This window comes from Wyeomyia smithii, chromosome 2 (genome assembly GCF_029784165.1).
Source record: "Wyeomyia smithii strain HCP4-BCI-WySm-NY-G18 chromosome 2, ASM2978416v1, whole genome shotgun sequence".
Taxonomy (NCBI): Eukaryota; Metazoa; Arthropoda; class Insecta; order Diptera; family Culicidae; genus Wyeomyia; species Wyeomyia smithii.
Window position 1 is genome coordinate 92,020,979 of NC_073695.1, and position 22,371 is coordinate 92,043,349.

The following is a 22,371-nucleotide window of genomic DNA, read 5'->3' on the forward strand; positions in this document are numbered from 1 at the left end:
TGATTTTGTTGTCTTGCTTCCATCGCATGAAATATAATGAGGTGTTTTGACAGTTCACTTCCATGCAAAAAGCGGGAAGGGAGAACTCTGAAAGGATTGTAAAAAAATAACGTTTATGGATGCTTTTTTTCACTTTCACTCAAGAGTGTCAACAAATATCAACCCTGATCACAGGACGTACTGAATTATCTTTTCCTTCAGTCATGAGCACGGCATCCAAAAAATTTTCATTATCTGCATAAAAATTATTTTTTCGCACAACCAAAATTTAAAAAATGTCAAGCCCCAATCATGACAAGCAACTTACTATTATATTGAAAATGGTCAATCCTTGTTGAAGCGCAAAATTCGATTGATTTGATTAGTCAACATTTATTTACTAGAAAAAAAAATGACTGACACGCAAGCAGCCGGGTTATCTTTCTTGTAAAAGTATTCTTCTTCAACCTTGCGGTCGTGGCTTTGCACACAACCCTCCTGTGATTTTTTTTTACAGAGGTTGGTACTTTCGAGTAGTTCATTTTATACCAACTTTTTGGGAAGATTTCTTTCTGAGTGTTACGTATGTCTTATGTTTGTGGTTCGCCCATATACTAACTGTCATTGTAGCGATTTAGAGCGAATTTTTATTCTTCATTTAAAAATCGAAGGATAATGATATAAAGTTTAAAAAAATCACGTTTTGCTCAGAAAATTACACTCATTCAGATGATATATAAAAATCGGAAATCCTTGAATAGCTAAACAACCCAATTGCCAGAAGTATACTGTTTTTATCTGCATTAACCTTCGTTTTCAAAGTACATATCAGGAAATCCTTGAAAAAGGAGTATCACTGTTAGTGACGGCGAAAAGATTACTAATAGCCACAAAAATCTGTAATGCTAGATAGCGTGAACCACCATAACCATGGGAATAATGCAATTTTGGAACATTCTTAAGGTAAACCTCATTGAATCCAAAAATGGCCGACTTCGAGTCACCACTTCGAATTTTCAAAAGCACAAGACTCAGAAATACTCATTGCGTTCCCAATGAAAATTCTATTCCATGTTTGCTTCACCACAGCAAACATAAAATTGCATTTTCACAGGGAACGCATTACCTGTTTCCGAGTCTTGTGCTTTCGAAAATTCGAAGTGGTGACTCGAAGTCGGCCATTTTTGGATTCAATGAAGTTTCACCTTTATTCATTATTTAGCATAAACACAAGATCAAGCAGGAGAGTATAAAAATGAACACGTTCTTTAAGTGAGACTGTACGATAGGGAGACCACAATGTGCTTACCGTTATGGTAAATGTCACATCAAAACGGTGGGTTCCGTATCGTTTGCATGGCCGTTTCGCGTTTTGATGTGACAATTTCCATAACCGTTCCACCTATATTCTCGAATGAAATTTTGACAGCGGCACTTAACGCTGACATAAAACACATGAAAGCAACATCGATATCAGCAGATTCCGTGACACCAAGCAGTTTATAAAATGGTCTATAGTATTCAATTTTAGACATTTCCATACAACATTAGGAATTCAATTAAAAGAATTGACAGTCGTCGTTCGATAACTGCAACATGTTTACATTGCAGTTATCGAATGCCGTTTGATAACTGCAACACTTGACACATGACATGGTGATTTTGCTTCATCACACATAACATGGTGATTTTGCTTCATTGATTAATAGTGGAGATCTATAAATGGGAGATTATAGAGATATAGATTATAGAGATTATAGAATGAAAGACAACAAGTAAACGAAATCGAAAAAAAAATTAATCCAGAGAAATAAAAGAGTCTTTTTGAAATGTTTCTAGAAATTCAAAATTTTACATTTTCCTATTCATTTAGAATCCCCCCGTGAGATCTGTCACTTCAATGTTAAATATGACTTTGACATCAGATTTGACGGATTGCGGTCCGATAACTGCAAAGTTGTTGCAGTAATCGGTCTTGCAGTTAAAAAGCGTTGCAGTTAAAAGTCTTGCAGTTATCGAACGGCGACTGTATTTGATTGCTACTATTAACGGGCGTGTATACTGCAGACGTGTCATAGTTAACAAAATCAAACCAGAACGACGAGATTACGTTGCCGTGTCTCCTGATTGTTTTTTTTTTTCTGTATATTTGGCAGCGCTGCATCTAACGCACGCTAAGCATTGATTATCGATATAGAAGATTAGAACATAACTGAACGAAACTTTCAAATGTGTTCTTGTTCTCCATTTTAGAAATTTCTCTTTCACTCTTACTCTATTTCATGAAAAGCACTGAGCGCATCAGTCAAGGACATCGCATCGAAGAACGAAAGAAAAACAATAAACGGTTTATTTTCTTAAAGACTGCCAAGAAGTGCAACTGCCATTCGGGAACGGCTACGAATAACCAAGAAAGTCAACTTAAGCGCTTCAGCAGATAACAAATTTATCCAGATTATATCAAAGCAGCGGTGAACGAAACAGTTTTTGCGCTGGCAAACCAACGGCAGAAAAAACAACGAAAACTAAGGAAGCTGTGTTTGAAGCGGGTAAAAGTCTGCAGTGTTCCGGCAAAATATAGAAATTGACCAAAAAGTCTGCAGTGTTCCGGCAAAATATAGAAATTGACCATGAGTAGTACAAATATTCGCGTTGCTGTTCGTGTTCGACCGTTCAATAAACGTGAGCTCGAGCAAAATCAGCGAAATATTATAAAGGTAAGTTTGATATGCTTGCTTTTAACGGTTAGGGAATGTCAAAAATTCTGAAGTCGAAAAAATAACAGGATATTTCATGAGTTGAAAGGCTTAGAATAATTTTAACATTATCACTTTTTTAACTGTTGATAAATATATTTTAAATTGATTTCACTGCAATTCATTGCCAAACGAAACGTTTTTTGTGCTATTTGTGACCTGCTAGTCAAAATTGTTCCTGGTAGCCAATGCTTCATACTTTTTGGTTGTTTGATGGGTACAAAAAAGTAGAGTTTTGAGGCCACTCAGTATTTTACATAATTTATAAATCATTGCTTTTGTCCTTAAATATATCCACTAATCATAAAATATATAAATCGCATTGCTACTTCATTTCTATTTGAATTTCGATTTTCTTTTATTTAGCTCATTCGAATATAAGACTACCTATCACATTCATCTTTTTGTACGAATATCGGATACGGCCATAAATAAGAAAAAGAGGCAAGAATATCTTGTAATTTCTGATAATTAAGGTTTATTTAACAAATGCTTGATCTGTATTCCCAACAGAAATTAATCGGATTCGATATGATCAAAATACCGAATCGAGGACAATGTCAATTGGTTCACGCTAACTATACTCCGTGTTTCATTTATTGTAGGTTCTGGACCGCACAACGCTAATGTTTGATCCGGATGAGGATGAGGATGAATTTTTTTTCCATGGGATGAAACAAACTCATAGGGATATAACCAAACGAGTTAAAAAAAAGCTTTCTATGGAGTACGACGATGTGTTCGATGCCGAAGCCACCAACGAGAACATATTCCAAAACTGTACCAAACCGCTTGTTCAATCTGTCATGAATGGTTATAATTGTTCAGTATTTGTATATGGTGCAACCGGAGCGGGAAAAACATTTACTATGCTTGGTGCAGAAGACTGTCCAGGAATAACATTTCTTACTATGAAAGATTTGTTTCGACAGATAGAGGAATTGAGTAGTGTACGAAAATTTGATATAGGAATCTCTTATTTGGAGGTTTATAACGAGCTCGTTATGAATTTACTGACGAAGTCGGGTCCACTCAAACTTCGTGAAGATAGCAGTGGAGTCGTCGTAAGCGGTTTGGTGCTGAAACAAATACACAACGCGGAAGAGCTTCTCGAGTTGCTTGCTTTGGGTAATCAAAACCGAACGCAGCATCCAACAGATGCTAATGCGGAAAGTAGTCGCAGCCATGCTATCTTTCAAGTCCATATTCGAATGGTAGATAAAATCACAGGACAAAAGAAAACTGTAAAACTATCAATGATCGATTTGGCTGGAAGCGAACGGGCTGCTAGCACAAAAGGTATTGGAGTCAGATTCAAAGAGGGCGCCAACATCAACAAAAGCTTGCTAGCCCTGGGTAATTGCATAAATAAATTGGCCGATGGTTTGAAACACATTCCGTACAGAGATTCAAATCTAACCCGTATTCTAAAGGACAGCCTTGGAGGAAACTGCCAAACATTGATGATAGCGAATGTGTCGCCATCATCACTCACATATGAAGATACGTACAATACCTTGAAATACGCTTCCAGAGCCAAAAAGATTCGAACCACTCTAAAACAAAACATAGTGCCAACAAATGTTCCGAAAGAGTTCTTGGTTAAAAAGGTCAATGAACAAGCAGCTGAAATAGATCGATTGAAGTCTAAACTTAAGTTATTAGAAGAGCAAATACCGACAGCCACAAAACACACTGCTGCTGTACCAGTTAACGTTGTGAAGTTCGACGAAATTCTGCTGAATACATGGCGTTCCCGAATCGATAACTGTTTCTCAATCGTCAAGAAAGCACAAGAACACTGCTTCAATCTACAGAGCAAGGAGAAGCTGTTAAATCTACGTACAAAACTGAAAGAACATGCGGAATGTATCAAGAAAATATTTACACTGGATGGGAAACATCTTAATGAGGTAAGTCTAGAAAGATTTTTATTCAATGCTAAATAATTTGCCTAAGATTTATCTCCTAACAATTCGGTTTGTTTCACTTCCATAATTTTTTCCGCTTCTTTAATGTATTCGTTGGCAATCATTGTTATCTGGGCTTGAACTTGAAAACTTAAATCCTCTGAAATGTCCGTTTGCTTTTTAACCTTCTTGATGGCTTGATTCTGTGCATCTTTAACTGTATCTCGACACTTAATAAACAAAGTTTTGGCATTTTTTGACAAACTTTCGCGGTGCTCCCTGGTTACCTTTGGTACCGGTATATAAAGGGTAGTTCCATCCTGCTGAGGGTTCAAATTCATGCCACTTTTGTGTAAAGCTTGTAGTACCGCTGGTATAGTTTGCGGGAAAGATACCAAATTTACCACTACTGTTTTAGGATTCTTGCGTACAACTTGTCCAAGTTCTTGTAGTTGATAGTCTTTTCCTTCGAAGCTCACATTCAAAGTTTCAATAGCGCCCGTAGCTGAACGAAGCGACAAATTTTTTATGTATTCCTCCTTCATAGTAGATATACTTTTTTCCATCACTGTACGCAAAGCATTCACATTGATAACTTCTGCTAGCTGTTCTTCATTGATGTGAACTTTAGCAGCCGGACCCTTTTTTTCCTTTTTCTTATCCTTGCTTTTTGCATAATTTCGGATCTGATTATGCTGTAGCGACGGTACTGGCAGAAGCTTAATGTTTTGTGTACAAATACACAGTTTTGCTTGTACACTTTCTGAGGATACAAAATAGGTCGAACAGATTACTTTACTGAGCAGACTAAATCGATTCCGAATCATTCTATCGGCAATTCAATAAAAGCACTGAAAATAACAGAAGTTTAAATTGATTTCGACAAAATCAATGATCAAAACAAACCGGTCTGGCTGGTATAATATTACATAACCTAACTTTTAGGTCATGCTCAATGTTGTTCTAAACTGTAATTCATTTCCATATTAGCAACGCAGCCTCTGTCGAATAGTTAAGGTGAAACGAGTGAAACTGGTCGGTGTTTTTTTTTTCATGCAATATTGAGGTTAGATTTCTTTTCACTTGACAATTTTGAACGTGAAAATCTCAGCTTCTGCCAGGGTACGTTAATGACAAGGTATTCTGGACTGACCAGTGCATCAGTAGTAGCGAGGCTCTGATGTGTTAGCTTTGCAAGTTGCATGGAGTTGTATAGAAAACTTGACTAAATTGGTTTATTTTTGTTCTATTTTAGTTTAATGTACATATTTGTTCATTGCAGCGTAAAGGAATTCAATCTTGGGCTTCTTTTAAATCTAAACATTGGGTTATTTAGAGTGCCTGTAGGAGTAGACTCCCAGATTTGAATGATTTTCGACAAAATTATGCAAAATTCGAGCAAGGAGTTTCACCTTAAATAAACAATCATATATTACGTGACGCGGAACCTCACCTGAGTGCGTTACGTAATATTTAAGTAAACCCTTATCTGTTTTAAAACATATAAACTGAATGTTATATGATACATAATGAGTAATGAGACAGAAATCATAAAAATCTAACGGGTCTAACAGAAAACATAGGTTTATTTTTAATACACAAAAGGAAGCATTTAAAAAGCTGAAAATTACATCAAATTTACAAACTTACACAATATAATTTATTTTACTAGGACATTACTCGACTGGAAGCTTCGATTGATCGTTTTAGCAAGCAGATTGCCCGACAGAGAGATGAATTGAATCGCTGGACCAAACGATACAAAGATGCTTATAAAAGTCTGAAAACACTTCGCACGGAAGTGGACTCGTCTGAGGTCGCCAACTCCCTCAATGCTCACTTCAAAGCGAAAGAACAAGAACTTGCCGTTGCCAAATCTCATCTTAAGATGATTCACGTGGTAAAAATTAATCAAATCTATGTCGACGAAAACCGACAGTGGGAAAAGATTTCTCAGCTGAGTGCCGATATTATTCAGCAGAACTATTTACTGCTAAGAAATATGGACTGCCTGGACAATACTACATTGGAGAAAATGGAAAAATTGATACGTTTGAACCACTGTCAACGAGGAGTGAAATTTGCTGACGACAACGACAATGATGAATTAACTAAAGAAAGTAACGTTAACGATACGAGCATAGATGATATTACGAATCTCTCTGACTGTGCTGAGAAGGGAGACGTCGATGATGATGAGGAAGTGGATTTAGGAGTCAAGCGGCTAAAAACGGATGATGATGCAATGGATACCGAACAGGACGCGAAAAGTTACAAAAACGAAGCAAATTTGGTAGAATTTAAAAAACCCAAACCTTTACGCCCCTTGAATTTTAAAGCACAAAGTTTGAGTGTGAAAACAACTGTTACCCGTAAAACACCCACTAAAGCTCAGAAAACAACTACAATCACGCAATTTAAAGTGCCAAAACTAGTTCTAAGTGGTCCATCGAAACCATCCAGTGCTAAAAAGCGCCCCAATCTATCGCATTCTTCAACATCATCCAATGATGCCAGTGATTGTTCCGACGGACCCGATGAAAACGTTGAAAATGTAAACAGCACATTCCGTATCGATTCGCCGAAAAACTCTGCTAGCTCGCTGTTTTCAAATGTGCTGGTAGAAAGTAAATTGGATCCAAAAGTTTTGAACAAAGGTATTTTGTAAAGCATATTTTATTATGTTTCAGCTTCTAATCGTTTTTGTTTTCTTATCACTTTTTTTCAGTACTTCGTCGCGCGTCCACTAAAGGTAATGTCATTTCTAAAGTCACCTTAACGCTAAATAAGGAAAATCGTAAAATCAGTCCCAAACGAGTAGGAAAAAGTCCAAGACCGTTGCTACGAACAACAAGTCGAAGTAGGTATATCTAAAACTTCTTAACTTTTTTTTTCTTTTCAAATTATTTTTTTATTATTAAGATTTTATCCTGTTGTGTAGTTATATAAATTTTAAGGCCGCTATTGTTCTTTATTACACAGCGCATACTTCAGCTGCCAACGTTATCAATAGGTACCGAATGATGAAGGCTGGAGCAATAGCAGGTTCCTCATCGATAATGCGACCTCCTATCAGTACAACTACATCAACAACTACGAAACAAGGTTACGACAGTGACGGAGATCGAAAAGGTCGTTCTGGAAAGAAATAATCTACCCAAGAGTGGTTAACCTGTATAATTGTTCGTTTGCAAACCTGTATCATTTTCGGTGTTTAAATCTACTATATGTATATTTGTAAGATTCATATTACTTTATTGCAAGTGATTGAATGAAGGTGAAAATGTTGATCGTGTTCATCTTTTAATTTTGAGGAAATTTATTTTAAATAAAAGAAACTATAAATACAGAATTGGGATGTTTATTAGGGTGGGACAAAAAATAAATGTTAGCTCCCATGCACTTTTCGTGCTCCTTATGGGCCCCATAACAACTGTGTAACTTATTAGATCGATCGGTGAAACGCCCGATTAGGTAATAAAGTTTCCATACGATTTTGTATGGGAAAATCCAATTTTTCAATACTTATTCTGTAGAGATGTCAAGTTGGCTCTTAAAAAATATCAATACATGATGTTTGTAGGAAATTTTCCTGGGAAAAACTCTTCTGAAGACCGTAGGGCGCTACGATGCTTGTAGAAACAGCTATTCACCCCAAACTGATTGAATGTCTGGTTCACGGCTCACCATTGAAATTTTCCAGCAACACTGCTACAGCATGCTGCTATTGCAAACTCGCTTAAGTATATAAGAAATAATTTCGCGGGGAATTAATTTTCAAAGTGTGATTTTTGCTCATAGTATCTTCGGGGAAGCTTCCAAGATAAATTTAAGCGATATCATTTCTCATCACATGGTTGAATTTGCAGCAGCAGCATGATGCAGCAGTATTGCTCGTAAAATTCAATGGTGAGCCGTTCGTCAGATATTCAATCAGTCTGGGGTGATTATCTTTTTTCACAAGCAAGGTAGCGCCTTGCTGTCTTCAGAAGAGTTTTTCCTTGGAAAATTTCCTATAAATATCATGTATTGATATATTTTTAGGAGCCAACTGGACATCTCTATAGAAAAAGTGTTTTTTTCCATATAAAATCGAATGGAAGCTTTAAAAATCAGGCAATTCACCGATCGATCTAATAAGTTACACAGTTGTTATAGGACCCATAAGGATCACGAAAAGTGCATGGGAGCGAAAAAATTACACCATCGCTTTTTTCCCATATAACCGTGTCCCAGTCTAATATTTATAACTTATTGATTTCCGTAATAAGGTCACACGGAAAACAATTCATGACTAAAAACCATGGGCGCCAACTTTGGGGGGTGGGGTGGCAAAGCCCTTTATGCACTCCCAACTCCCCGTCAATGACTTTTCTGAGAGACAACGGGCAACGTATTATGCAATGTTATTCGTTACAACGTTGATTACTACTAATTAAATGGGTTACTGCCCCAATGTACACGAAGTTATCGTGTTATTTGTGGCAGTTCTGTTTTCCCATTGGAATGTACAATAAAATTGCATACCTTTGTAAGAATATATTGTTCGATATCAAAACTTGTTCCACCACAAATTAACAAAAAATTTTAATTTTCAACGTATCTTTTATGTCACGCACCGCACCGCTAAGGATGCTCTAAACATCATTTGAGTAAAGTGTGTGAAATTTTGTTGGTGTATACAATGACAACCTCAATCGAAGTTCGCACTCTCATGGCTCTCATGCACTTATGGTTAAAATCTGTCAAAAGCAAAAGTATCCCTCTCCCTTTTTTTCTTACACAAAACCCATCATATCCATTCATACTTACGATTCATACCGAACGTACCAAACAGTAAAGATTGTTTGTCCGGTTTACCCACTTTTCGAAATTTGTGTTTGGCATCATTTGTAGGTAGAAATAAAACAAATAAACTACCGCTTCGTTAGGCACTGATTATAAACAATTTCGGTCAAGTTTATCCGGTTTATCCTCTCAGCTCAGATGCCATTCCTCATCGAGTCTCCAAAAGTTCTATTTGTGATTCTTTCGTGCATAATTTTGGTATTACACTGTCAGTACGCTAATCAGCAAATATTGTGAAGTATATGAAAATGAAAATTGCTGTAGAAGGATGTGCTCACGGAGAGTTGGAAAAGATCTACGATCTAGTTGAATCTATTCAACTCCGGGAAAAAATTAAAATTGATTTGTTAATCTGCTGCGGAGATTTCCAATCCACGAGAAATTTAGAGGATCTGCAATGCATGGCTGTGCCTAAGAAGCATTTGGACATCTGTACATTCTACAAGTAGGTTTTGTAGATATATCAAAGTTTTATTTTCTTTTATATCTTAATGATTACAGATACTACAGCGGAGAAAAAATTGCACCTGTGTTGACTATTTTTATTGGAGGGAATCACGAAGCGTCCAATTATCTTCAGGAATTGCCGTATGGCGGCTGGGTGGCACCGAATATTTATTACCTTGGATATGCTGGAGTAATAAATATAAATGGAATACGGATAGGAGGAATTTCAGGTATTTACAAAGGCCATGATTATCTCAAGGGTAGGTTTGAGTTCTGTCCATTTAACGAATCAACCAAGCGCAGTGTTTATCATATACGTCAGATCGACGTATTCCGCTTAAAGCAATTGACACCAAAAGTAGACATTTTGTTATCACACGATTGGCCGCGCGGAGTAACCAACTTCGGTAATAAGAAGCAGTTGGTTCGATTCAAACCTGCTTTCAAAGAAGAGATAGATGAAAATAAATTAGGGAGTCTACCATGTGAAGATTTATTGATGACACTGAAACCACCATACTGGTTTTCGGCCCATCTTCATTGCAAATTTTCGGCGCTTATTCCACATGAAGATGGTAGAAGTACAAAGTTTCTAGCATTGGATAAATGTCTACCTAAAAGAAGATTTCTACAGGTACTAGATATAGAATGTAGAGACGAAGAATCGGTAAAATCCAATTACGAGTTGTGCTATGATTTAGAATGGCTAACTATTTTGTATCTAACAAATCATCTAATTAGTATAAGGGGAAGTAACGGTTATATGCCAGGAGATGGTGGCTGTGAACGTTTCAACTTCACGCCTACAGAAGAAGAGAAAGAATCTTTATTGAAGAGGTTTCAAAATAATCTTCGTATTCCGTTAAATTTTGTTAGAATCGTCGAGCCGTACAATCCCACGAGTGGAATCGACTTTGATTTAGTACAACAACCAAAAGCGTTTATCAATCCTCAAACAACAGAATTTTGCGATCGACTTAATATAGATGACCCTCTTAGACTGGCCATGTTAATGACTGGTCAAGATCTTAACACGTCCAACTATGTCGATCAGTTCACATCAAATGACTCGATTAGCTCCGAACGAAATGATAACGCACTACTTGATGACAATAATTCCTCGAACGACGACGAACAAGAAACGCTTGAGGCTCCTTTTCAAAATCGTGCTCCACTGGCCTCGGTGTTACCTAAACCTAAATGGAGACACGATTCTACTACCACTGATGACGCATCGACTTTAGACGACTCTTCGTTATCGACTTCCAACCGCAGCATTTTCAGTTTACCAACTCCGAACAAGCAACAGAACTCGAATATGTCGGATAGTTTTGCCATTGATGAACTGAATCTTTCCAGTCCAAAAGTGTTACCCACAATACCAGGCGGGGAAGATGTTTTAAAAGTTGAGACAGGCGGCTGCGGTAAAGACAAACAGCCGGAAGTGTTAGAAACTGATGATAAGCCACCGATAAAAAAATTCAAGCGTAGGAATCAAGCAATCTACGCTAAAGAGGATAGTGATTGAAGCTACCAAAAAAATCCCCAATGTTCTTGAATGAACTGTTTTAACCCAGGTTTTTTTTCTAATTCTTCTCATGAAATGCAATATTTGGTGTATTATGGTTACAATAATGTTGTAGCTAAACGAGCGTTGCGCAAATGTGTGAAATTGTGTTTATTATAATGATTTGCGTACTAACAATTGAAAAATGTAGAATATTTTTAAAAATTTAGAAAAATCGAACTAATTTGTGTACATTTTTTATTTTTCTATATTTCTGAAACTATCTGAAAGCGTCCAGTCGCAATATAATTGTGTTTTTTATTCATAGCCTATTTATACTCGTATTCTATTGACTAGCTTATCGAATAATTTCTTCATATTGAATTCTGTATCAACACTGCTTGTCGCATTGTGTTGATAGTACATAATACACTTTTCTTTGCTTCATACAAACATACAAACATATACGTAACAGTTTTTATCATAAAACTATGCCATTTGTTGATCTCGCTTGAAATAAATTTATAATGTTTGCATGAACCCAAATTCAAAATGTGCGCGTTTCGAGTTGTGATCATGTAAACTAAAAACTATTATTGAGGAACACCTCAATCAGGAACATCGAGAACAATTCTTGTTAATCTCATTTGTAAAACTTGCTCAAAATATGCATAAAAACCAATGTTTAGATGTAAATACAAACTCTCTTTATTTTTAGATTAAAATAATTATTAAGGCTAGGTAGCTTGTAGGTAGAAAGGCCCAAATATTCCTGTTTTACTATGCTGTCTTACTGAAACCCTTGTTGAACACCGACAGCAACTGATCATAGATGGCAAAATAAAATGCAGATGTAAACCCGGCTTTCAAAAGAGACGGACTTAGACCTTTATAAAAACCTCGGAGGCCTTCGTACTGGGCTACTTCATAAAGGCATTGCAGCATATGATTCGCAATAAAATGTTGTCCAAAGGTCTGTCGATTTCTGGCAAAGCCTTGTATCTGAAGGCGCTTTTTAACTAAGTCCAAAGGATAAACTAGAAGTTTTGTGCACAATCCTGCTAATCCTCCGCACACGAACAGTTCTGTTGGTGGTAAAACAGCATTTTCGGGAAGATGCTCTAAACGTTTGACGAAAGTGCCGAACAAGTTGTAGAACATGAACTGTCCTCCCGTGAGAGGAGCTATTTGTAGCATTGCTGGCCCTAAACCACGATACAATCCACGGACACCTTCTATTTGGTATATCATTTTAACTGCTTGAAACGTGTTTCTATAGCCCTTCCCAGGGTCTTGAGATACTAGCCTGGTTCGTATCACATCCAGTGGCATTATAAGAAAAGCGGCGAAAGATCCACTACAGGCGCCACAAATAAAATTTCTTGCTCGATCGTGGCTTTCGAGCAAGGTGATGTCACGTAGAACAACGTTCAATCTCGCATAGAATGAAAATTGTGCCACACCGTAGACAAGGGAAAGTACCTGTGCTGGATTATGTCCCTTCCAAAAGGCCAATAAGCCTTCCTCCTTGTATATGCAAGATACAGTTTGAACGATCGACCGATATTTAGAAATTTGCGAGTGAGTACTAATCGGTTCCACCTGAAGCTGCAGACGAATTTTGAGAACATCCAAGGGCTGACAGATACAACGCGTGATACAGCCAGTCATCCCGCCCGCCAAGGCAGCATATTTGATGCGGGTCTCCTTTGCACGATCCATTCATATATCGGTTTCTCAAATTATTGTGCGTTACATCACGCACAATGCTGGTTCATTTGTAATGTTTACCAGTAGCTGCTCTGCCAAGACTAGTGCGCGTTATTAATATTATTCAATTGCAAATAATATGTTATTTTATTTTTAAACTTTTCGAACACACGAAATTTGATGTATTAGCAAATAGAAGAAACATTTAACAACAAAAGAACGGCGTTATTTTTCTCTGGGTGTAATTAAACGAAAAATAAGCATTAGGAACTGCAGAGATACTGATGACAGCAAACCAAACAGAAAGACTAGTGTGAATTCCCCTACCAAAATCATACCTACCTAAATTTTTGAAATCTTTCATTTTGGTAGGTGGAGAATCGGGTAGCTAAAATCCGTATTTTATTATGTTATGTGAATTCACCTACCTCATTCTAGCGACCAAAATGAAATATTTCCGATACAGATCACTGCTAAACTAGCGCCTTTCGCAAAAGTGGCTGGTATTATAACTAATAATTTTGGTAGTTATGATTTTGGTAGGTAAGGTACGATTTTGTGAATTCACCTACCAAAAAAAGCCGTTCATCACCTACCAATAATTTGAAATGGAAATTCTCTCAGAAACACTAACAAACTTGATACCAGGTAAAAATAATGCTTTAAGTTTTAGTAGCCAGGTTAAAAAAATGCTTGCATAGGAAATAAAAAGTAATTTTCTATTTCTTGCATACACTACAGTAACCAGATCTACTGCGGGACACCAACTTAATTATTCAACGGGCGGGCAATTAGTTATGGTACTTATGTTAAAAATGGTATATATACGCGTTCATAGTATCAATATTCTTTTTTTTTTCAATTGTGTTTGTTTAGTAGTCCAGAATTTGTTCACGACTAAAAAACTCGTTTGTTTACCGCATTAGGCAAAATCATTTAAATTCTACATTTCTCTTTCAAATAATGGAACTGAATATTATTAGGTATCATTATTTCTATCAGAAGGTATCAAAAGCACATTAATGAGTAGAATGATACTTGACTCTCTAACCCAGTGAAAATATGTGACAACTGCTGGTTCAATTTTGATGAAACCGCTGGGCAATTCAAAGGCGCGCGGGGAACTTTTGATAAAAATGACCAGACGGTTGAACCTGTGGCGAGCGGGAGAAGGCAGGCTAGGTAGCTTGCCGAATCGGTTTTGAAGTAGAATACTTCTCTCAGGAAGTTCGGCTACATAGGGATGTGAAATGAAAATCTAAAACCGAAAAAAGTGGAAAATATGTCCAATTTCAAATGCTAATAAATCGGTTAGTATTCGATGGATTTCCTTCGTTCTTATAGCAATAGATTGGAAAATCCTCTAAGATTCTTCCCAAAAGAAGATAATTGTAATTTTATTATTCACACTATTGTACTATTGAAAATAGTCAAGCCTTTTCAAAACGAAAAATTCGACCTCTGATTGGTCGTTATATGACTGCTTCCCAAGCACAGTCGACAGAATGATATACCTTGCAATTGAAAACATGCTATTGGGCCTATATAAGAGCCTGTTTCAGCCGAAGCCGCTCATAATAGTTCTAGACAGCGACAACAGCAGTCGTCCTTCCTTAGCAGCAGCACTAGCCCTGTGGTTGGTCACCACGTCTCAGGAGCAGCGCGGTTCTTCTCTGCGTGTGTCGCCATAAATAAATAATTGAAGGTTAATAATTTTCTGGAATCAACACAAGCAGACATTCTGTGCGGGGTGCAATCAAATTCTGTAGTAGTTGTCTAATTTTTATCTTATTTTTTAAAAGAAAGAGTGTTTCTGGGAAAACTAGCTACATTCATTAGTAGTAAGGTGAGCTGGATGGACCGTTCACAACGTTGACAGCAGTAGCAGCAGATATCAGCACTCAGCCTGCAGTAACAGAGGATAGCAGCGGGTTGCGCCTGTGGCTGCCTTCAAATTAAACAAATCACTTGCCCTGTGGTTGGTCACCACGTCTCAGGCCTCTGCCAGGCTGAACGCCAACGCGAGCGATCGGGAGAGTATTTTGCCGTACATCAGCCGGCACTTCCTCTAATGGAAAAGTTGGATCATTTTGTTCAGAAGAATATTACTGTCGGTAATAATTGAAGAGTTAATAGCTTTGGGTACCAGTAGAAGTATGGTAATAGCCTCAGCGGTACTTCCGCAGCAGCCGGTACTTCCCTGAGGCCGATAAGGAGTAAATGGAAGCGGCACGGCGATACAGTTCGGGTGTGCTTAGACGCGCGTCATTTTTCGTTGTTATTATCATTCCCCACATGAAACGACGCGCTTTCGTACGAGAGCGGCGGTATTAGCGGTAGATGCATTTGCCAACACTTACTCCATTAAAGCCGTGTACAATTTTCAATGTGAAAACACCTTTCTATTGTGTTGGCCGTGCGCATTAGGCCTCTGCCGTGCTAAACGCGAAAAGCGGCGCGAACCGATTCGCCCGGCCGTAGGTTAATGTACAGCCGTAAGTAGAGCTGTGTAAAAGTATTCTACTTCAACCTTGCGGTCGTGGCTTTGCACACAACCCTCCTGTGATTTTTTTTAATCTACATTTTTCTTTCAGAACAATGTTGGGTTACTACTCTGGCGTAGCGTGGTGGGGGCGGCTGTGGCCGTCCGCCCCGGGTGTCACCCTCGAGGGGGTGACACTCATGAGGAAAATTTTGATACGTGTCGATATTATATAAATTTGCTAAATTTGCTCCTAAGAGTATAATCTCAACCAATTTTTCGAAAATGGGTAGATTTAGTGCAGTTGAAAACGAATGTTCTAACTCTCACAATTTTTAATAACAAAAAGATAACACTGCAACCTGGTTGGGGTGGCACCCAAGGGGGAAGGGTGACACTCAAATTTTCCGCCCCCGATGTCACCCAGTCACACTACGCCACTGGGTTACTATCAGACGGATTTCGGCTGAACTTAAACTTAATACTCTGTTACATAACAAACTTGTTTTTTGGGATATTTGCATCAAATACTTCGCATGTTTGTTCAACATTAAATCTAATCTGTAATATTTCGTTCTAAAAGTATCTCTTGTAGTGAAGCATATTTATCATTAATTTGGGTGCTTTCGTTTATCGCATTTCCTGAAAAAATTGCTTAATGGCACATATACCACTTTTGCTCTCAACGGCCCATTTGAAGTAATTCTTGTTTGTACGTCATCAGCAACTCACAGGTTTTTTTACCGCTTTTCACCAAATTTAGCGAAGCGACGGCACACCTTATCAAAAATTAGCAAAAATCTTATAACGCAGAATTTGGTCACGTTGTTTTTAAAAGTTAACTACGATCCTAAGCTTCTCAAAAAACATTGATTCATTGAGGGAGTATGATATTTGTGGCCATGAGAGCATATATGCGGATATATAGGTTTTTCCACATTTTTCATACATGGCCCACAAAATCGAAAATTGCAAAAATCTTCCAACGCAGAATTTAATCAAATTATTTTTAAAAAATAACTACGGTTCTAAGCTACTCAAAAAACATGACCTCATTGAAGCAGGATGGTATTTGTGGTCATGAGAGCATATGTGAGAATACATAGGTTTTCCCGCATTTTCAATAGATGGCCCACCCCATCGTAAATAACAAAACTCCCTCAACGCAGAAATCAATGAAACTTTTTTTAAACTTAATCAAGATCCTAAGCTACTCAAAAAACATTACCTCATTGAAGCAGGATGCTATTTGTGGCCATGAGAGCATATGCGAAAATACATAGGTTTTTCCACAATTTTAATACATGGTCCACCCCATCGTAAATTACAAAACTCTCCCAACGCAGAAATCAATGAAACTTTTTTTAAACTTAACTAAGATCCTAAGCTACTCAAAAACCATTACCTCATTGAAGCAGGATGATATTTGTGGTCATGAGAACATATGTAGGAATACATAGGTTTTCTCACATTTTTAATACATGGCCCACCCCATCGTAAATTACAAAACTCTCCCAACGCAGAAATCAATGAAACTTTTTTTAAACTCAACCAAGATCCTAAGCTACTCGAAAAACATTACCTCATTGAAGCAGGATGATATTTGTGGTCACGAGAACATATGTGGGAATACATAGGTTTTCTCACATTTTTAATACATGGCCCACCCCATCGTAAATTACAAAACTCTCCCAACGCAGAAATCAGTAAAAGGATAGGCAAAATTTTGATGAAATTTTAAATGTTGTAGCTTTGCCAAATGTTATTAAATTTTAATATTCAACACCATTGAACTGAAAAACTTTTGAAGTTTCATTTTCTGACCTCAGATCTGGCCTAGGTCACCGGATGTAGGAAATATTCCTGAGTTACGGTAGGCCTGTCAAACCTGCTAATCTTTGGATGGATTTGGTAATGGGTTACCTGATAAAAATGCTTATTTGCATCATTGGCATAGATGACAAAATCATTTTTGAAGCGAATGGTTCATCGGCCAAGAACTCATCGAGAAATGGCTATTTTTCATCCGGAAGTCCTCAGAGGAATCTTTAGTAGAGGACATTTACGTTTTTGCACCAAATATAGCGTGTTACACCTCTATCTTCAAGATTTTTTATCAGGAACCATTTAAAAGACATGTATCTGAATATAGGCTGCATTGACCACTTCCGGAACGACCTGGAGGCCCCGAAGGAACCCGTAGTTGGAGGATTTACATTTCTGCATCAAAATTCAGCATGCGACACCTCTATCTTCAGGATTTTTCATCAGAAATGATCAAAAAGACTTATTTTCGAATTCAGACTGCATTGGCCACTAACGAAACAATATAAATACGCCGAAGGAACCCGGAATCAAATATAGCGTGCGACACTTCTATCTTCAGGACTTTTCATCAAGAATTTGTCAAAAGACATATTTTTAATATTGGCTGCAATGGCCACTTCCGGAACAACCTGGATGCCTCGTAGGAACCCGCAGTGGGCGAATTTACATTTCTGCATCAAAATATAGCATGCGACACCTCTATCTTCAGGATTTTTTCATCAGGAATTACCCAACAGACACAGACAGCGTTGGCCACTTCCGGAAAGACCCGGATGGCCCATTTACATTTACATAATTGCATTAAAATATAGCATGTGACAACTGTATCTTCAGGATATTTTATCAGGCACCTCTCAAAAGACATATTTCTTAGTATAGGATGCATTGGTCACGCCTGGAACGATCCGGGTGCCTTGAAAGAACTGGTAGTGGGGATATTTGCATTTTTGAATAAAATATACCGTCCGACACCTCTAAAATGGAAAAGTTCACTCACTAGCAATATTTCATGCAAATGTGTTCTTTGATTTATCAGTTATCGTTCAACTATTTCCACTCGCGTACAAGTTTCCATAGAAACGCTGCTGATTGTTTTTCGCTTCTAAGAGTTCCGAATACCTTAGAAGGAGACTGAATGATTCAAACACGATAGTATTTATTGTATCCAAGTTCACTTGCATTCAACATTATCGCGAGAAGCTTTGAGATATTATCGCCAGTGATACAAAATTATGAATCCAAATGAACGTTAGATTGCGTTCAATTGTTTGCTTGCCGGAGCAAATAGGTATCATCAATGCTTATAGAAATTGTAGCATGGTTCATTAGCATCTGATACTTGAAATTACCAAGAATCATCGTGGTATATCACGGTGAAAGCACGACGTGGAGTAGCCGAATTACACCTACAAGCAACCGACATTTGAAAGAATCATTGCGATCGCTTGAGTGCAATCGTTTACGATTCTTTCGTGAAACACTCGCTATATGTTGCTCGCTCCACCTAAAGCAGGCAATACTGAAACAAAATCATCAAAGAAAGCTACCATGTATTTCTTTGCTCTAAGTTGTCTCTTGCAAGCTTGAGAATGTGTAACTTTTAATAGCGATGGTTTGCTAGGATTGAAAGCTTATAAATAGCACGTTCAGAAATGATACCCGAATGATTGTTATGCGATACGAGTTTTTCCATCCTTGCCTCTATCTTTAGGATTTTTCATCAGGCTTCTTCCAAAAGACATATTTCCCAATCCGCACGAGAGTCACAATTAAAATAGGACTTTTTTCTTACAATCGTCTCCCGAACGTTTTAAAAATGATATGGAAATAGTTTTCGAAATCGAGTAACCATTACTTTTCATAGAAAAACTTGTGTTTATTTTCTTTCTTACAAAAGACACTAAGGCTATGATTAGAAAACGAATATTTATTTCATTTTGTCTCTGTGATAATTGAACTACAATTTATTTATTTTTTCCAGAAGGGTCACAGACGAAATCATTTGAAATCATTTTACTTGTGGAACGAAAGTATTTTTTCATTAAGTAGTCACGGTGGTAATTAAAAGAACAAATGGCCTTTTGTCTTAGAATAGTCACTAAGAAATTAAGAGGCACATTTAAATTTTTCTTATAAATGCATAATGACTTTTCATAGAAATAGTTTCCCCAGTTAGTCACTGTGACTTTTGTAAGGAAATATTTGTCAAAAGTTTTGTTTAATAGAATTTGTGACCTTTTGAAAAAACTTATAAGTTATTAACATTGTCACAATGATTTTTGCAATAATTTTTTTTGGTTTGAATGAATATCAGAAAAGTAAACATCGGGCTTTGACCAACAAATGTTACTATTTAGTCATCACGGTGACTTTTGTAAGAAAATATATGTTGAATGTTGTTATAACAGAATATGTGATTTTTTCAATAGTTCCGCGGAATTTTAGTAACTAACCTTTTTTAACCATATAACAAAAAAAATATTTCAATTTAATCATGTTCCATATTCCTGTCTCAAAAAAGTCATTGAGTCAATTGATCATTATTGAAAAATCAAGAAATGATCTAAAACCGGAGAAATGCATCTTGTTTACGAGAGTCACCAAGAATAATTGGTGACGAACACCTAAAGTTTGTTGGCTCACTAAAATGAGGGAAATGCTTGCTAAAAGCGGCGAAAGCAGTCGATTATAAAATTAAACCATAATATGATTAAGACGTTTTCCTTGGAAATTTTCATTATTTTGTAACAAGATTACAACAGGAGTTACTTATAAACAGACATTTGCCTTAAAAGATCAACAAATTCAATTTTTCGTGTTTTCAAAATACTAGAAAATTTACATATACTATCTAAAACCTAATTTTTTTGGAGGCGCATGAAAATTGTAAGGGGTAGGCGCTATAATTTCTCCATGAAAATGGGATTGCATTTGAAAATAGCGCTTGGCATTTCATTTCTCGCAATTTCAAGTTGTTCTATGTTATTACTTATATGTACACATTCGAGCATTTCTAAATTTCATCGGCGAAATAAAAAAAAACTAAAACATCAATGTTCGGGTTGTGGTCACGAGTAGTATATTTTGTTTTAGAACTTCGTCACGAAAAATATTCATTAATGTGTCGATGAAAATATGTCTCGCGGTGACAATTTAAAACAAAAACAAAAACGTTTCTGGTTTCTCCTATAAATATCACCAAGTTAAAAATATGTAAATGTAGACAATTTCTAACAAACCACTTTGTGACAATTACTAAAAGTTTGTATAAGGCTCTAAGCCCCGCCTTTTCGACGCTTTTTTAGCATTCCTGACCATTTACAGAACATATTCCTAATACGAATATAAATCTTCTCTTAAAGGTCACCAACATGTAATTTGTGCGGACTGGGTTCTTACTGAGGGTGTAAAAGGGTATGAACATTTACATTATCGCATTTTCGGGATATTTATCTTAGCGTTATTCACTTCGGATTTTTTTTTACATCAAAATTCAAACGTTAACAGCTAGATAATGTTGATTTTCGAAACTTGATTTATAGACAACGATAAACATTTTAATGAGTTCCATCTCTATCGATCGATTCTCTTCATCGACATTCTCTTTCGTTAATTAGTCAGCTACAAAAACGACTTCAGAAGTGTTTAACGTTATCTAGATCTGCTAGTAACGTAGTAACCCAAAGATAGAGCCGATTTAGAGAATTGATCAATGTAGATAGGACACCATGACATGTTTATCCATAATTATCCTTGTGCCCATAGAGTGTGGTATACAGTTGAACATGAATCAAACATGCTACGAGATGGAAAACGGAATGTTGAAGAAATATTTTTCTCTAGCATTTCTTGATCTCGTACGCTCATTACGAGTAAGAGATTTCCAGCACGAGACAATGAAGTGTGTTGTGCGATCCGAACCGCTCTTACTCGTCTCTGCAAATTAATGTGCAGTCTTCGTTTGTTGCAGCGTTTGTTTCACTCGTAAAAAAAAACGAATGGCACCCGATTTTTGGCTCTCAGTCGTCCCTTTACAAATTGATGTGCAGTATCCAAACAGCTTGTGCTTTACCCGTGAAAAAACGAGTAGCACCCGATCCATGGCTTTCGGTTGTCCCTTTGCAAATTATTGTGCAGTCTTTGAACAGCGTGTGTTTTACTCGTGAAAAAACGAGTGATACCCGATCAATGGCTCATACTCGTCATTTGGAAAATGAATGTGTAATCTACCAACATCGTTTACTTTACTCGCGAAAAAATGAGTAGCCCCTGATCCATGGTAGAGATCGATGTGTATTACGTCATAAACAATTTGAACAGCGTAGAAGATTGAACGCATGAGACATGTCTTCAGTCTTGTCAGAATTCGAACGGGGCCAAATTGTCGGTGCACGTGAAGCTGAAGCTTCCATTGCAGAAACTGCAAATTTGGTCGGTGTGTCAGCATCTAAAAGATAAAGTGCATGTGGACGTGAAACCAAATTAAAGGACAGGAATCGAAGAAGTTTAAAACAAACAGTAACCAATGATCGAAGAATTAGTGCAACTAAGGTGACAGCCACCCTGAACGAACATTAAAAGAACCAATTTCCATTTTTTACGATCCGAAGAGAACTCCATGGTCAGAATCTCTATGCCCGAGCTGCAATAGCGAAACCCCTTATATAGCAGTATAATGCATCGAATCGTTTGAGTTGGTGCAAAGAGCACAAACTTTGGAGTGACGACCAATGGAGGCGAGTTGTTTGGTCAGATGAATTATCCTATAGTCTGTTTCCTACCACAGGACGAGTTTACATATGGAGAACACCGCGATAAGTGTATCCAGACTTCCTGAAATCTCGCTCGCACAAAGAAGAGACAATGCGCTTCGCGCTACAAGTCTCGTTTCTCATTCAATCGTTT

The 22,371-nt window shown here is 37.2% G+C and overlaps 4 protein-coding genes across 4 annotated transcripts; 2 read left to right on the forward strand and 2 right to left on the reverse strand.

Annotated features, from left to right (window-relative positions):
- The first annotated feature begins 2,215 nt into the window (after positions 1 to 2,215).
- Positions 2,216 to 7,997, forward strand: LOC129723955 (kinesin-like protein KIF18A). The gene is made up of 5 exons (XM_055678467.1): positions 2,216 to 2,696; positions 3,341 to 4,648; positions 6,318 to 7,302; positions 7,374 to 7,505; positions 7,628 to 7,997. The coding sequence occupies exons 1-5, from the start codon at positions 2,610 to 2,612 to the stop codon at positions 7,795 to 7,797; spliced, it is 2,682 nt and encodes an 893-aa protein (XP_055534442.1). The 5' UTR covers positions 2,216 to 2,609; the 3' UTR covers positions 7,798 to 7,997.
- LOC129723956 (ribosome-recycling factor, mitochondrial) lies at positions 4,645 to 5,574 on the reverse strand. Its single transcript, XM_055678468.1, has 2 exons — positions 5,552 to 5,574; positions 4,645 to 5,496 (listed from the first exon to the last, which is right to left on the reverse strand). Exon 2 carries the CDS (start codon positions 5,470 to 5,472, stop codon positions 4,690 to 4,692), a length of 783 nt encoding a protein of 260 aa, XP_055534443.1. The 5' UTR covers positions 5,473 to 5,496; positions 5,552 to 5,574; the 3' UTR covers positions 4,645 to 4,689.
- Positions 7,998 to 9,451: 1,454 nt separating the features above from the next.
- On the forward strand, positions 9,452 to 11,699 carry LOC129724413 (lariat debranching enzyme). The gene is made up of 2 exons (XM_055679290.1): positions 9,452 to 9,938; positions 9,995 to 11,699. The coding sequence occupies exons 1-2, from the start codon at positions 9,736 to 9,738 to the stop codon at positions 11,466 to 11,468; spliced, it is 1,677 nt and encodes a 558-aa protein (XP_055535265.1). The 5' UTR covers positions 9,452 to 9,735; the 3' UTR covers positions 11,469 to 11,699.
- A 432-nt stretch (positions 11,700 to 12,131) lies between these two features.
- On the reverse strand, positions 12,132 to 13,452 carry LOC129724415 (mitochondrial thiamine pyrophosphate carrier-like). The gene has a single exon (XM_055679291.1). The coding sequence runs from the start codon at positions 13,167 to 13,169 to the stop codon at positions 12,228 to 12,230; it is 942 nt and encodes a 313-aa protein (XP_055535266.1). The 5' UTR covers positions 13,170 to 13,452; the 3' UTR covers positions 12,132 to 12,227.
- Positions 13,453 to 22,371: the final 8,919 nt, after the last annotated feature.

Bases quoted from the DNA above. Each gene is read 5' to 3' on its own strand.
- LOC129723955 (XM_055678467.1), top strand. From the start codon at position 2,610: ATGAGTAGTACAAATATTCGCGTTGCTGTTCGTGTTCGACCGTTCAAT. The intron at 2,697-3,340 runs GTAAGTTTGATA...CATTTATTGTAG, and splicing joins ATCAGCGAAATATTATAAAG to GTTCTGGACCGCACAACGCT. The intron at 7,506-7,627 runs GTAGGTATATCT...TTTATTACACAG, and splicing joins GCTACGAACAACAAGTCGAA to CGCATACTTCAGCTGCCAAC.
- LOC129723956 (XM_055678468.1), bottom strand. From the start codon at position 5,472: ATGATTCGGAATCGATTTAGTCTGCTCAGTAAAGTAATCTGTTCGACC.
- LOC129724413 (XM_055679290.1), top strand. From the start codon at position 9,736: ATGAAAATGAAAATTGCTGTAGAAGGATGTGCTCACGGAGAGTTGGAA. The intron at 9,939-9,994 runs GTAGGTTTTGTA...TAATGATTACAG, and splicing joins GACATCTGTACATTCTACAA to ATACTACAGCGGAGAAAAAA.
- LOC129724415 (XM_055679291.1), bottom strand. From the start codon at position 13,169: ATGGATCGTGCAAAGGAGACCCGCATCAAATATGCTGCCTTGGCGGGC.